The sequence below is a fragment of the Condylura cristata genome, unplaced genomic scaffold, assembly GCF_000260355.1.
Source record: "Condylura cristata isolate star-nosed mole 26May11 unplaced genomic scaffold, ConCri1.0 scaffold00018, whole genome shotgun sequence".
NCBI classification, from domain to species: Eukaryota; Metazoa; Chordata; class Mammalia; order Eulipotyphla; family Talpidae; genus Condylura; species Condylura cristata.
The window spans coordinates 11,134,376-11,147,908 of NW_004567119.1; the positions used below are offsets into that span (position 1 = coordinate 11,134,376).

A 13,533-nucleotide genomic window follows, 5' to 3' on the forward strand; every position below is an offset into this window, starting at 1 on the left:
ATATATTTGTTACCGGTCAATTAAAAGGCAGAAGTCCAGAGTTTCCATAGGTCCTGCTGCCCCAAAAGATAAGTGTGACAACTATCTAGTCCTTGAAAGATGCAGCAGCAAAACTTCCCAGTTTCTCCCTGACAGACAAGTATTGGGAAACTGACAAACACTATGTGGAAGCCCCGGCCTGTGCGTGTTGCTGTGACCCAGGAAATTGCAGAGCCCCAAGCAGCTCTGAGAAGGATGGAAAACCCCTAAGCAGGTTTCTCTAAAGCATTTTAGCCGCATCGCCAAGCCTCAGGGGATGCACCCTATGGTCGCCGTTTTCGGTGCTCATGTGGCATACAGTTTCCCCCACAACTGGTAGAATCACCACTGGCTTCTGAGAACCTAACTTGCTGCCGGACCCATCAGGGCTCACTACCACCAGACATCTAGAAGCCCTTATGTTGATTTTGCTTTGTCCTGCAGACACATGGAAAACACCCATTCGTGACATTTTGACTCTTCCAGAAGTCTGCATGGCTGCTCTAAGCAGAAGCGCATTTCTACAGAAGAAATGACTGACATGAGATGTGACCTCAGCTTTGGCTGTGACCATAAAGGGTGACAGGCAAAGGTCATCACAGAAGCATCTGTGCTTCCTCCCAGGAAACCTGCCCGCCCTCCCTGGAGCCCCGAGGCGAGGTGCCCAGACTGCCCGGGGTCTCGTTAGCCTCAGACCCATCCTACCAGTAAGGCGAAGCTGTGTTCCGGCAGCATCCCGTACTGCTGAACGAGCCTCTCCCGGGTCACACTGGGGAGCTCGGGGAGCTGCTCCCGAATCCGGTCGATGTTGATCACCTGCTGCGGGTCGGCGCTGGCGGGCAGGGACGCGGAGTCATACAGCAGCAGTGGGGGCAGGTTGGGCTCTGGCATAAACCTGGCAGAGAGGACACAAGGCCTGATTCCGAGGTACTTGATTTAATAGAAAAGAAAAATAACAGCTTACCGCCAATAGGCCAGTTCCTGTGTTTCAAGGCCAGGTCCCTGGCAACTATTTTCAGATGTCCTGTAATATCGATGTGCCCCCATTTCACAGGAACTGGTCAGGACAAGGGCAAATTTCAGGTGCAAACCGCCAAGTTTGCCTGGCCCCTCTGTGAGCCAGCGAGGAGTGAAAAGGCTGACCAGAGGGACGGACAGTTGCGGATAAGGCTCAGACATGCTGGGAAAATAGAACTGAATGTGAGCAAATACTAATTAAGGGGAAGAATGACATTCCTTTATTTTAAAATGTTCATTAATTTTTGCAGTAATTGTGTAATAAGTAAAAAGTCAAAGGGTAAGAACAACTTTCCTTTTAAGATGCAGAGGGAGTGAAGGGATTTTGCCTAAATAAAATGTGGAAGTAGGGGAAGGCGGTGTGGGTGAATACCTGTGCACAGGGGACGTGTCCTAGGGCAGAGAAACCATTCTGGGTGACACTGCCACAGGGGTACATTTGTCAAAACCCACAGAATGTTCACCCTAAAGAGCAGACCCCAATGTAAACGATTGTCTTTGGTTAACAATAAGGTATCGATACCAGCTCATCTATTGTAATAAATGGACCGCAGTAGGTGAGGGTGAGGGAGGGGAAGGCGGATGGGGCTCTCTGTAACGCCTATTCGATTTTGCTCTAAGTTAAAACTGCGCTGAAGAAAGTCAATTACATTAAAAAGATGTGGAGGTTGCGCCACAACATACGGTCTTAGGAAACAAAAGGTCTTCCTTCTAGTCTAGTCCACCATAGCTGCTTTTCCTCTGTCCATGGGGCCCACACAGGTGCAGGGAGGCAAAGCAGCCATGGTGACTCGGGGCAAGAGATTCGAAGGGCAAGCGACTGTCCAAGCAAATGCCACAATCATGCTTGAGTCAATCTGACTCTTGAGGCAAGAGGAAACCCAGGAAGCTTCCTGAATCCTCTGTTAACCTGAGGGAGCGAGCTGAAGCATTGTCTGAGAGTCACACTCCTGGCTCAGTAGCCATATCTAACAGAGGCAGGCACAGCACGAAACCAAGATTTTCATGGAAGAACAGGATGGACCTAGAAGGCGGAAGCTGACACTTAGGGGGTCCGTGAGGTGCCTCCCCTCTAAGGGTTGTGGGCTGCTTCTCGCCCACACACTGATGCTGCATTTGTTTCTCAGCAGCAGCAATAGCTACACTTAGACTTTCCTGACTTCACAAAGGCACAAAGGGTTGTACGCCACCCTTTCACCTTTGCAACCTGCTAAACATAATGGGGAAAATAGGACAGGTTCAATGTATATTAAGCCAATTCTGATTACCTGTCTATTTATGGGCCTCCCACGGAGCCCTACTAGTTTATTAACTAAATAGCATCACCTGAGATTTGAAACTATTCTTCCTCTCAACACACATGAAATAAATAGGAAGCCTAGATTTTCTACCTTGTGAGAACAATAATTAAAAGTAGTTCATAAATTACCTAGGCTGTTATGTTGACGTAGGCTGTTACGTTGAAAGATGCCCCAACCCCAAAATATGTAAAAGTATTTTGACAAGAGGAGGACCCAGGTCCTCCGTGGTGGCCAACAGATTAAAGCATGGCGCTACGGAGCTGGCGGCAGCCACTTCAGTGCGAGTTCGATCCCCACCCAGGGAGGTGGCCCACATGGCGAGGCATGTGCTGCTCCCCTCAGCAGTGCACTTCGTCAGTCTGTTCTGCTCCCCACTCTGTCTCTGGTGACTCCTCTCACCGCCCCTGCCCCTTTGGCCCGTACCCCAATTCTGGATACAAAAATGAACGTTTTTTAATAAACCTTATTAAAAAAAAAAGGAGGAGGAGCCACCTGTAGTCTTGCTTTCCTTCTTTGTCTCTCATCGACACGGTGCACCTGCGAAGACAAGAAAACACTGAGCAAATGCTGCAAACAGCTGGCTAGTGTATATGCTACACTACACACATCAGTGTGTGGGCAACATGCCACATGCCACGTGCCACAAGCCACAAGCCACGTGGTCTATGCTACCACAGGGGACACAGGCGAATCCAAGCCCTCCTTGGGGAAAACTTACATGAATACTTCAAAAATATTAAAGGAGAAATGTTTGGAATGATAATAAAAAAGGAATTGCTTCCAGCTTTTACCAGCTTTGATTTTCAGGCTTTTTTTTTCTGCTAAAAGCATAAAATCCTCAAATTTCAGAGTTGGAAAACTAGGATTGAAGTTATCTTAACAACAACAAAAGGCGTCTCTACAACCAACTCGAAGCTTTCTTCGACCTCTACCTTAAGCTGGTAGAGCTTAATCCGGTTTAAGGAAGTGAAAATTCTGGCTGCAGAGCAGGGGAGGCAGGCGGGGGGGGGGGGGGCTGGCACGAGGCTGGTAGGTTCAGCCTCTCGCTAGCCCTACAGACTGAACAGGATTGACGGAGAGTCTGCTGTGCTCCTGACTTCACTGAGGAAACCGAGAGAAGCGGTGAGAGAAGCCGAGGCCCTTCTTCGTGTACAAAGCTGGTCTGTGGCTGAGCACGGGCGGAGCCCACCCCACTGCACTCACGGTACTTGTCAAAGCAAACTCACCCCAGCCTGTAATCAAAGGACCGCGTTTCATTCAGAATTTCACCTCCGTTTCTCAGTTCATTGATTTGCCTTTGAATCTCATAATCTTAAAAAAAAAAAAAAAAAAAAAAAACAAACAGCAAAGCAACATAGTAATGGAACATCATGTTTTGATTCCTTTTATCGAGTCAGGCAATAAATAGAGAGCTTTTTCAATCTTTAAGTCAAAAAAATTATCTAGACGAGATCTGTTCTTCATTCCAGGTTCCCCTCACCAGCCAGCCTGGGTTATCATGACCCAACCTTTCATGGCTTCAGAATCATAGAAACTCAAATGGTTATTATACAGCCACCAGGACTTAGGGGGGCTTGTTACACAGCAAGAGACAACTGACAGAAGGACATGAGGAGCAGCAGCTCCTATTGACATTCACCTATTGCTTTGGCCAAGAACTTGGCGCTGTTGAGATTCTTCACTTCAGTTCGAACTCCCAAAGGCTCCCCAGGGTGATGCACAGATATATTGGCGTCCACTCTCAACTGGCCCTCTGAAGGAGAGAAAAAGGTGAGGCCAGAGACCCTCTTTGAGGCAGCATGGCCTTTGAAAGGTGAGAGAGCAGCCAGGCAGCAGCTAACCTACTGGCAGCGTTCCAGCAAGCTAACTCCGAGCGGGCACGGGCGGTCTGGAGCACACGGTGGGTAGCTCCTCCCGGAATTACAGTCTGGAGGCGCCGGGATGTGTGTGTACGTGGGTGCCTAGAGCTGCGTGCGCTTGTGCACATGCAGAAGGAAGGGAAGCTAACTTCTTCTGGGCCAAATACGAAAAACAACGTCACTGAAATGGAAGATATACTCTGCAGTTTCGTGCTTAAGTTTTTTTTTCAGTGTCACGCTGAGTTGGGGAAGGTCTCCGAAATGATGATCTGATAACCCTACCTTGCTCTCCACTGGAATGCGGATTTTCCACAGTGGTTCTAGGAGACTTATAAGAGAGTCCTTGAGCATTTACAGCTCGAGGGCAGGAGCCAGAAACATGGGCATTTTCCCTCCTCCCTCCTCCAGGTTCTGTGATAATCTCTTCCTTCCACAAACGTGACTATGAATCCTGATAGATGTGAGGATTTGCTGCGGGAGACGGAGCCGACACGAAGGGTAGAGTCCTGGCAGGACTTTGAGGGGCTTCCCCACCCTGGGCACACTGCGTTGACCCCGGGAGCCCCCGCAGCCTGGGAGCTGGGATTGCAAGGCAGCATGTGTCTGTGGAGCAGACGCAGAGGCCCTGGAGGAAGAGAGGGCGACACAGGCCCCAGACCAACAGGGACATGAGGGTAAAGGGACAAGAAGACAAAGCAACCTGCCTCACACTCCACAATAAAACTCAAATTCTCTCCCCTCTGATTTTATTTACAGTATTAAAAACAGAACAGACTAAACAAGACAAAATGCTGGATTTTTATTTTTCTAGGTGGGATTTTAAACTTAAAAAGAATCTGCCAATCTGTTCTGATGGGAGCGGAATAAAGAAATTCACATTCCAAATTACACAGCAAAATCATACTCAAGTGAAACTCTGGAATTGATCTCTGTCCTCCTCCCAGTGCCTCCATCTCCGGCAGGTTCAAGTTCAAAGCCATGGCAGGCACTGCTCACCCTGCTCTTCACTGCTCCCTCTGAAGGAGGCGGGAGGCTCAGCCACCTGCCCAGCACCCAGGCGCGGACGGTGGGGGAAGGCCCGCTGCCTGAGCACAGACAGCTCGCCATTCTGGCACTTTCCTTTTAGACAGTCTGTGCTTGACTGAATCTCAAGCACCCCCAACTCTGCCTGACATCCCCTGCCTCGGCCCAGCAACCCTGAAGAGCCCAAATGCCCCAAAGCCACCCTTGTCTGTTCAGTTCAGGTTGTCCTTCACATCCACACCCACACTAGACGCGCCTTTGTCTGGTATCACCGCTTAGCCCACGCTCCTTGTCCTGCAGGCAAGCTCGGCAGGCTTGAACGGTAAGGGGAGTGGATGATGCTGTGGAGGGGAAGGAGCCCTCATTCAGGTCACCGCACACCCGCAGCGAGGGGCCCCAGCCAGGCTGTGACGCCCGGGGGGCAGACAGCCCTGTGGGCCCTCTCTCAGCTCAGACCTCTGCTGGCCCACTGCTCCTCTCAGCAGGGTATTTCAATACTCCCCCCCCTTTCTGGCCCCTACTTTGTCTCTGGTGAATTCTTTTAGCCCCGAGCCTCTGGTCTACACCCCGATTCTTCCCTGCAACAGTACTTTTCATTGAAACATCAAAACCCACTTCCGTGATGCCAGCACTCTCTACCAGCTATTCGCATTGCTGCCCTGCTTCTGTCTGAGCAGGTCCTCCCAAGTTTGCTTGTTTGTTGCACACATTGTCTCCATGATCTCATCGTGCCCTCTGAAATCCACATTCTACAGCGTGGCCAGAGAAGTTTTCTAAAATATTAAGCAGACTGTAGCATTCCCTCCTCTAAAAGCCCTTCAGCGACCTCCACTGTGCTCTCCCCTTCTTGGTGGCCAAGCCCACACCAACCTTTGCAGGCTTATCTGACGCCACATCCACCTGCACCTGCGCTTCTACGTGCTTCCTGTTACTTCTGTGCCTGAGCATATCTGAACCTTCTTCTCAGCTCAAGGACTCTGTCTCAGCTTTTCCCTGGAAGGCTCACTGTCAACTCTGCCCTGCTGGCTGAGGCCTAAAGTCATTCTTCAGCCTCAAATAAAATATGGCCCCCTTTGAAAAGCCTTCACCTACTAGTGGGCTTCTGCTAACATAGCACCTAGCTTTCCACTGCAACTGTTTGGTTTGTTATGCGTTTATCTCCCTCATGAATACAAGCGATCGTGGAGGAATGTCTTTTTCATTGCTATATTCACCATGCAGAGCTGGGTCTGGCTCACAGTAATTGCTCAATAAATCAGTACCTTGTTGAATGAGCCAAAAATCTGGTGTTTTCTGAGTAACGAGTAAGGAAATTGGTTACTGCCTCACATGGCTTCCTGACAAAGGCTAAACATAATGCCTGAAAGGGACAAATCTTGCTGGAATCATCTGGAAGGTGCACTGTGGTCAAAGAAAAACTTGCAAGATATGCTGGACCAAATCTCAGTACTTGGAGAAACTTTCTGTTTAACTCAGAGACTGTGAATTGGGCCTCACCTGCTTCTCAAAACGCAACCATCTTTCAAAATTTAGAATTCTAATTTGGAGAAGGAATAAGAGCATGTATTTCAGTCTCTCCCAGAGAAGACTGTATTTCATAAATGTCTGTGAGAATCATTTAGCATCCTGTAGTGTTCAAAGAGAGTTCACTAGCCTAGATTTAAATATAGTACCCAGCATGGACAAGAGACATTCTATCCAGTGAAGACAAAATACCTTTTAAACAAATTCAGTTAAATTGCCTCGAGTACACAAAAGCCTTACCAGTCAGGTTTACTTCAGTTTTTCTGCAACACTGAGGGAGGCCTTCACTCACACATCACGAGAATGTTTTCAAGCTCAATTTCTACCCTCTAGAAGTAGATTTATAACAGCCTCACTAAAAACCAACACCACCGAGCAGAGAGATGCAGTGCAGCTCTCAAATATATATAAATATAAAGCATTCGCACCAGAAATACAACATCAGGACCAAAAGCTTTCTGTAAACAGCAGGGGCCTGTGGATTTATTGAGAAAGTCTGTTGAGCTATCTCATTCTGGTCACTGAATACTCTCCAGAACTTAAATAACAAGGTTTGATGGGAAAAAAAGAGACAAAAATTTACTGGCTGCGTTTAAAACGACTTGTGAACGAAAGCATTGCAGAGCATGGGCTGTTTGTCGGGACCTGTGACACGCTTTATGTGGATGATGACATGCATGTCCGGTAATGTAGCTTTAATGACAAAACCATGCAGATGACTTCAGGCATTTCGAACTTAACATATTCAAAATGGACTTCAGCTTTCCTCCCAGAGAGCTACTCCTCTGCCAGTCTTCCCACAGTGCCCAGCTATGAGGATTGGGATGATTTCTTTCTCCTCAGCTTCTTTCTTCCTTTCTGTACTCAACATTCAGGGACTCATTTAAAAAGTGTGAAAAATGAAGCTCAGAGGAGTCACACACCTTACCCAAAGCAGGAGAACAAGAACAAGAACAACCCAGGTCTGGGCCCTCAGCACCCACAATCTATACGTTCTCCCTCGGTACACATGGAGATTGGCTCCAGACCCCCTTGGATATCAAAATGCAGGGATGTTTTAGCTCCTCATACAAAAGGGCAGAGTATCTTCACATCTTCCTGTGAACTGGAACTATTTCTAAACTACTATGCTATCTAATGCATAAATAGTTCCTGTTCACAATTGTTCAGGGCAGAAGGGTGAAAAGAAAGCCTGCATATGTTCAGTCCAGAGGCCCCAGCACTGGCCAGCGACCCAGTGTGGATTTTCAGTGCATGTGGCTTGATTTGGGGATGTGGAAGCCAAGCGTGTGGAGGGCCCACTAAGTGGTCTGTCCGTGGCAGTCGTGACACCCCGTGGCTGCCCTGGAGGCAGTATGGAGCAGAGCTCGAAGCTACGTTTCCGGCTCTGACACTGGGTTCCGTGAGCTTTAGGCAAGTCACTCAACCCTTGAAGTCTGCTTCCTCACCCATACAATAGGACACTCTCAGGAATGTCAGATTTAAATGAGATAGTCTAATTTAAAAAAATGCTTCGTGCACTGACAAACACCTAAGCGTCCAAAGTGGCTGACAGGATTAGCTATGCTGCAATTAGGACATCTACGCAGGGGTGTCCAGCTCAACAGCCAGCTTTCAGGGTCTCAATAGCAGTGAATGTTCACTGAGAAGGAAATGACTCTGGAACACAGGCTGAACTGGTCCGTGTTCATTTGCAAAGTGACCAGAAGTGCACTGAATTACAGCCATAGCAATTTAAGCTTCATTCCAAAAGCATCGGGGGTGCACTAACCCTCTCCAGGGGGGCCCACAGCTCCCAGGCTGTACTCCAGTTCTGCACATTGGTCCTGCTGGTGTGGGACAGAGAATGAGCAGAGGGGTCTGGCCTGATAAAGTGGTAAAGGCACAGAGAGCCGGGGCTCTGAAGACTCGGGAGACCTGTGCTCCCCAAAGCACTTCGAACACAGCCGTGCTGTGCGAGGGGCAAAGCTGTTGGATTTGTATTTAAAAGCAACAGAAAATGTCACAACAAATGAGATTTAATGAACCCTCTCAGCTGTTACTTGTGGATAAGTTCCTGTCATTATGGTTTATCTCTTGGCAAGGACCCAGATGGGACTATTTCTCAGTTAACAGGTGGCCTGTTTATTATTCCATAGGTTTGATCAGAATCATAGTGATTTTAAGAAAGAATAGAATACTAAAAACGTTTTTAAAGCAATAGAGAAGCAACACTTAATGCATAAATATATAGCCATCCAATCTGCCATATTTATGTTCTGTGGATAAAAACACAGCAGGAGACATAAATCGAAAATGAGAACTCCCTCTTACTCTAAGATAGAGCCTCATGTCCATCAAGCAAACTTGCAGGCAGCTAACCTTTTCTCCACTCAAACTCAGTGGCTGCATTTTTCCAGTCTGCAGCTACAAAAGATAGTTAATTGGCAAGTTCTGTTTTCAGAGATGTGTGACCTTGACTGGGCCACCAGGTGCCCAGATGGTTGGTTGGGTGTATTGCTTCAGCTGTACATGACAAATGGCCTCCAAATGAAGGAAATGCAGGAGAACCCAAGGAAGAGCAGCAACCTGCAGCGAGGTGCCACCTACCCGAAGGTCAGAGCTCTAGACAAACACTGCATCTCCTGGCTGAGGAAAATGACACTGTAAAGACCTTTTGATCCTCACAACATCTTGACACAAGGACCCAGGAGAAAGCATGGAGTCCTTGAATTCTCATCCCTGGGCTCAGGGCCTCTGCTCTGTTGCTGTTCAATGCTTCTTTCTGATGGGGCGTTCAGAACCCAAAGAAAATTCTAAGGGGAAAAAACCCTAAAGATGCAGAAGGCAAAAAAAAAAAAAAGCAAATGCAGGACTCAAGTGAGAAGAGACCGAGGAAGTGGAGAGAGATGGAAAGGGGAGACAGCTTCACCTGCCATATTTGCCTGGCTGGTCCCCAGGGCTTGAAGTATCAGCTGCAGCTCCCGAACTGCTGCAGCCGCCTCCTCTCCACAGGACATGTCCGGCTCCAGGACCACTTCCAGAAGGCCGACTCCTGCCGGAGAGAGGCAGAGACGGTCTGACTGAGCTCCCGTCTGATCAGCAGGCACACTAGGCTGAAGGCTTAGGAAACCCTACATCACCTAAAGATTCTCAAGGGGAGCCCTGGCCTGACTCGTTTCTTCCTTTCCCACCACTTTTGGATTTTTAACTTTGGTTCTTTTCTTTTAGTATCAGCTGAAGCGCTGAGGCTGTTGGGTCTGTGACTAGGTGGCTCCACTGGTCTCACTGTAGCAGTGGCTTTAGCAACTCAAGTCACCCCAGGCAAGCCTTGGTCTTTACTCAGCAAATCCAATGCCAGAGCCGATGGTCTTGAGCTCCACGTGTCAGGCTCCCGGACCTGCTTCCTCAGTTAGTTTTCGAAGATTCTAGAGAGGAAGACAGGTGGCTGGACAGAAAAGTAATGAAAAATCTCTGGCCCTACCTGCTCTGTTCAAATCGATGAGCGTCTGAGCCCGCAGGTCATCGTGGAGGCTTTTGCCGCTGTCTTGCTCCAGCTGGATTTGCTTAATCTTCACCGTCTTGGTGGTCACCTCATGCTGCTTGGCCCCCACACAGATGCTGTAAGCCAAGCTCCCATCCACTGCGATCGGAACCCTCTGCTGGGTAATTTGGTAGCCAGCCTGCACACAAGCACGGTACATGGTCACTAGTCCACTCATGGAAGCTGCGGGCCAGGTTACCAATCTCCTCAATGGCGCAAACCATCAGCTTTCTTAACAATGCACACCACAAAGGAGAAAATTCAATGGTGTCTGGACCTTGTGGCTTGGCTTGCCCCCTCCCCGCTTCTCCTCCCTTACCCCAAAACGTGAGTCTCAAGCTCCCTACTGAAGAGCCATCTGGGGAATAGTAATGGTCTCATAGTCAGAGGTTTCCAAGAAAAGAATGTATTGTTTCCCCTTAGCTCATGAGCCTAAACCCTGCATCTGATTACAGGGCCCCTGCCAGGGTCCCTTACTGGGAAGTGCTGGCCGAGCATGTGGCTGTGGACTCAGCGAGCGGCCGCAGCTGCTCGTGTGGCTGAGCCGGGTCTGTCCCAGTGCCAGCTGCCTTCCCTGACCCCACTTTCTTGCTCCTGGAGTCAGAGGTGTTGTGACACTTACATTTGGCTAAAGGAACGCAGGAAGCACTGAAACACTGGTGGACACTATGAGGGCCCCTTACCGCCTTCCGTGCAGAGAGGAAGAGTTACTTTTTAAATGCGCACGAGCATCAGCACACACTAGAGACGCAGGGCAATACCGAAGCATGGAGAAGAACAGAGTAACGGCTCGAGTGTCTGCAGTGCTGGGGGGCCCAGCCCCTGCTCTCAGCACATTAGGTACAGGGCTGTGCGGGGCTAAGCGAGGAAGGGCGGCCAGCTCGTAGCACGTCAGGATGTGAACTCAGGGTCTGGCTCCAGAGTCCGTGCGCCTGGCCACCAGGCCAGACCAGAGATTTTCATACTTCAGCTGCATCGCAGTCGTCGTGCGAGGCATTTCCCACCCACTCCTTTGCACCTCGCAGAAGGGCTTCTGACTGTGCAGGTCTAGGCCATCAGTTGAGATGCAAGTTGCTAACAAGCTCCCAGGAGATGCTGCTGCTAGTGACCTGGGAATACGTGCTGAGAACTGATGCACTGGGCCCACTCATTCTCTGTGCTGAAACAGGAAATCTGAATTCATGAAAAGTAAGCTCTCGGCAGAGTAGCCAAATAGAGGAAGGCGCAGCTGAACATGGATTTGAATAATTTGAATAAATTGTTAATTCCGATAAATAATGAATATCCTTCTAGTGTAACTGTGCCCCATGTCATATATGGCAACACGAACTCTGGATTATCTAGCTACCTGGGCCAGAATGAACAAGAGCCACAGACAGCCAAAGCGCCCGATTTTAGTCACACACTGCTAAGTCTCCCACCTTAACTAAATTGCTTGTCAGCCTTAAAAGATTAAAAAATACAGTTAGCCCTCTGGGCCCTACTACATGGCAGAATTTTCTAGAAGGCTGACATCTTGTGGGGGGAAAGAATCAGCAATTGAAGAATTTATATCCTGGTTGTTTTTATTTAATTCTACTCTACCTCACCCACTAGAAAGTAGTTCATCCTAACCTTTCTCTCAAGGAGAATAGTGTGAGCAGCTTCATCATGGCTGTTTTCTGGATCTGAAGGAGGGCTGTAGAGCAGGCCCTTGGATAATGTTGTCTCATTCAATGTCATTCCATTGAACATTCACGAGAAGAGAGAAATACCAGACACATAACAAAAATCAATAAGAAAACGATGTTATTCTCAACCTGGTCTCATTAAAGGTCATTTCACTTCAAGTCGAAGGTCCCAGGAGCCTCTGATGAGGCCAAGAGGACTCACTGTACTTACAAGCAGAGGCTCAGATCAAAGGAATTATTTTGGGAAATCTACTAAACATTTCAGTTTTGGTTCAGTTCAGTATTAGAAAGAACTGGCTCTGGTTCACACTGGCTTCTCTTAAAGAAGTTTCTAATTGTAAGGCAAAAGCAGGTTAGCATAGGTTTACTGAACAATGCTTGCGATTAGTCTGGGTTTCTGGGCCACATTTCTGCTGACTCTGCCCATGGACTTGATCCTTATGACAGAAACGTCTCCAAGGGAGACAGTCCTATTACTGGGAACTTAAAAGACAAGCTCTCCCTGCGTCTGCAGAGCTCCCGCCTGCATTTACTACCACACCAGCTGCAGCGTCTGCTTTTGTCCTAACAGGCAATTAGCACCAGATACCAAGGCTGGGCCAGGCCTGTGAACACTGCTTCCACTCCCCGTTCAATTATGAGCAAACCTCCAGAAGCATGAGGCTGAGCAAAGAGTTGGCAATCAGGGCAATCTCATGGCAGGGGTGTGAGGGGTGTGTGTCTGCCTGCATCAGGGCCGGGCAAGACATCCTGCTGAACTGGACCAGCTCAGCCTCCGACCTGAGTGGCGCCCACCCCCTTGCACCAACCCTCAGCTCTGAGCACATCCGGAGGCGGATCACACAGCACACTTACAGGGAGGTCTGCGTAGAAGTAGTGCTTCCTGTCAAACAAGGACTTCTTGTTTATGCGGCAGTTCAGAGCCAGGCCTGTCATCACCGCTGCTTCCACGCACCTCCTGTTGAGAACCTGTGGAAACACCACACACGGCTCCTCTCAGATCCACAGTCGGAACAAATGCTTCTCCCACGCACTGACATCCTCCTTGAATATTCAATTTGGACCTGCACCGGGCCTTATTTCTGGTTCTCTGTGTGGGCAGTCCCAGTGCACAAGCTGGCTGTGTGTGTGGACAGTTTCTATAAAGAAGATATCTATCCCACTGGCACTTAATGAAGTGCCCCCTCAGGGATGCTGCCCCCCACACCTGACATCAAAGTGAACAGGGAAGACCCCAGAAAAGCTCAGTAGAGTGGCTTCTACATGGAATAAATTTAGTCTCATTCTCTCTGCAAGCAGAACAAGAGAAATCAGAACATGGAGGTGAGAGTGGGGGGAGGAGGGCTGACTCCTGAGGTGGGCAATGCGAGGCACAGGCAGGACCCAAGAGGCTGGTGGGAATCACTTTGCTTTGACAGTAGAGGTTCTCTGGCCACAGCTTGGGCTGGGAAGTGGGGTAGGCCTGCCTGTAGTTCTGTTCAGGAGAGGCCACTCCCTAAAAGAGGAGCTTGAGCCTGCCTGCCCTGGACTGTCCCAGATGTGCTGGTCTCTGTGGGGGCCCCCTCAGCACCATCTGGATCCCATTCTGCTCCACTTTC

At 49.0% G+C, this 13,533-nt stretch overlaps 1 protein-coding gene across 1 annotated transcript in view; it reads right to left on the minus strand.

The window, feature by feature from the left end:
• GATB (glutamyl-tRNA(Gln) amidotransferase, subunit B) overlaps positions 1-13,533 on the minus strand; it is a 58,346-nt gene that overhangs the window by 21,913 nt on the left and 22,900 nt on the right. The window contains exons 3-9 of the mRNA XM_004685204.2: positions 12,791-12,904; positions 10,206-10,404; positions 9,654-9,776; positions 3,976-4,089; positions 3,563-3,647; positions 2,829-2,873; positions 724-913 (exon numbers count right to left, since the gene is read on the minus strand). Of these exons, the coding sequence (XP_004685261.1) occupies positions 724-913; positions 2,829-2,873; positions 3,563-3,647; positions 3,976-4,089; positions 9,654-9,776; positions 10,206-10,404; positions 12,791-12,904 (870 nt within the window). The remainder of the gene's footprint in view (positions 1-723; positions 914-2,828; positions 2,874-3,562; positions 3,648-3,975; positions 4,090-9,653; positions 9,777-10,205; positions 10,405-12,790; positions 12,905-13,533) is intronic.